Source organism: Centruroides sculpturatus, unplaced genomic scaffold (genome assembly GCF_000671375.1).
Source record: "Centruroides sculpturatus isolate CEXI.00-Female unplaced genomic scaffold, Cexi_2.0 scaffold1907, whole genome shotgun sequence".
NCBI lineage: Eukaryota > Metazoa > Arthropoda > Arachnida > Scorpiones > Buthidae > Centruroides > Centruroides sculpturatus.
Genome location: NW_019386295.1, coordinates 101054 through 102933, shown reverse-complemented (window position 1 = coordinate 102933; position 1880 = coordinate 101054). Strand labels below are relative to the sequence as shown.

General features: G+C 19.5%; 1 protein-coding gene across 5 annotated transcripts in view; it reads right to left on the bottom strand.

Moving 5' to 3' along the window:
* Positions 1–266: 266 nt before the first annotated feature.
* The window catches only part of LOC111614458 (sodium channel protein para-like), a 54982-nt gene continuing 53368 nt past the window's right edge, over positions 267–1880 (bottom strand). For 2 of the 5 annotated variants that reach the window (XM_023355835.1, XM_023355837.1), the window contains one exon: positions 268–621. In XM_023355835.1, the coding sequence (XP_023211603.1) occupies positions 325–621 (297 nt within the window). In that variant the 3' untranslated portion in view covers positions 268–324. Of the gene's footprint in view, positions 622–1291; positions 1377–1880 lie in introns of all 5 variants that reach the window. The other 3 variants (XR_002754934.1, XM_023355836.1, XM_023355838.1) reach the window with 3 other exon arrangements.

Genomic DNA, 1880 nt, shown 5'->3' with positions numbered 1-1880 from the left:
CTAGTATATTTACATTTACATATCTTTGTCAATTTTTATTTTTATCCTAATATGAAATGATCAAAATAAATTTTTTCATTGTTGACTATATCAAAAACAGATTCCATGTCAAATATGGTTTTTGAATAAAACTATACAAATATTAAGACATCCTGAAATAATTTATATTTATTTAATACTTAAAATCAATTTATATTATACATTATATTATATCCTGTCTATAAATTAGTTTCATTCTTTGTGCTATTCCTTCACAGTTAAAAGTAAATAATTAATAAAAAAATACATAATTCAATAACATGTTTTTATATATGTTAAATGTTTTTAAATATAACAAATTAAGAAATTCATACTTACTACTTGAAAAAGTGCTAAGTAAGCATTTAATACATTATCAAAATTGATGAGAGGATTAAACCAAGTATAATTTCTTTCTACACATGCATCCTTTGTTGGTATAAAGGTCCAATTGAGTTTTTCACCCTCCTCATCCACACATTTATGAAATTTTCCATTAAATAACTGTACACCCATAATTGCAAAAATTAACCAAAAGATGAGGCACACTAATAACACATTAAAGATGGCAGGGATAGCTTGTACAAGTGCATTTACAACAACCTATAAATTTATAGTAATTGAATTCAAATATTAGAATATAATTATTTTAAAATTTTATTTTAATTAGTACAATTTGTGTCATAAAATCAGTTATAAACTACATTTGAACAATTCAAATTTATGAAATAATTCATTTGACATATACATATTAATATATGTAATGATGAACAACAACTGCTAAAATTCTTGTTAAGAAACAATATTTTAATCAGAAATGTTTTTGAAAATGTCTGATCATCTTCAGTTTACAGAATAAACAGAACAGAATTATTTTAAATTTAAAAAGGAGAAATTCAATTAAGAAATATAAAAATAAGTGCATAAATAAATAAATAAATAAATAAAATTTAAAAAAACACAAACACATACTGTATATATAATAATAATATATACCGAAATATATGACTCATGATATATACATACATATGTGTATATATATAAAATAACAATTTCATAAATTTAAATTTGTAGATTTATATATCAACTTTTAATTATCCAGAATAATATGCGCAAATATTAAAATAGACAGTGTATATTAACATGCATAAAAAATTATATTTATCCTCAATAAAATAAATTCAGTTTTTATAATACTTATAGTCTGCCATAATAAAATCATCAGAATTAAAAACATTAATTTTCTATTAAAATTAATTAATAATTGACTCACTTTTTAAAATAAATTTTGATAGTTTATGTACACTGGATAATTAGTAGTAGTATTATATAAAAATCTTAAATGTTTTTATAGAAGTCTGAAAAATTTTGAACTGTTATGATTTAATAAATATTCTCAATAATAATAATAATAATAATAACAACAACAACAACACTAATAAAAATAATTTAAATATTTTATATTATTAATTTCAAAAGTTAAATAAACTGTTGGATATTTTAGTATTTTAATCACATGCATTGAAATTCATTACAATTGAAAATAAATAAAAAGTAACAATATACATGCTTTAAAAATATATTATTTATTATATTTATCATCATTTAATGAACATAATATAAATATAGCAAAATAATTTAATCATTATTAAAGTAAAAAAAAATATGAAATAGCTAAATACATGGTGCCATGTCCATTTATAACTACAAGATACATATTTGTATTAATCACTTTAAATGTACAATTCATCATGTAACTAATTAATTCATTAATTATAGTAATATATAAAGGAAAAAAAAATGAATCTTCCTCTAACTTTTAGTTTAATTATTCTAGAACTGCACCATAAATAGAAACAGTA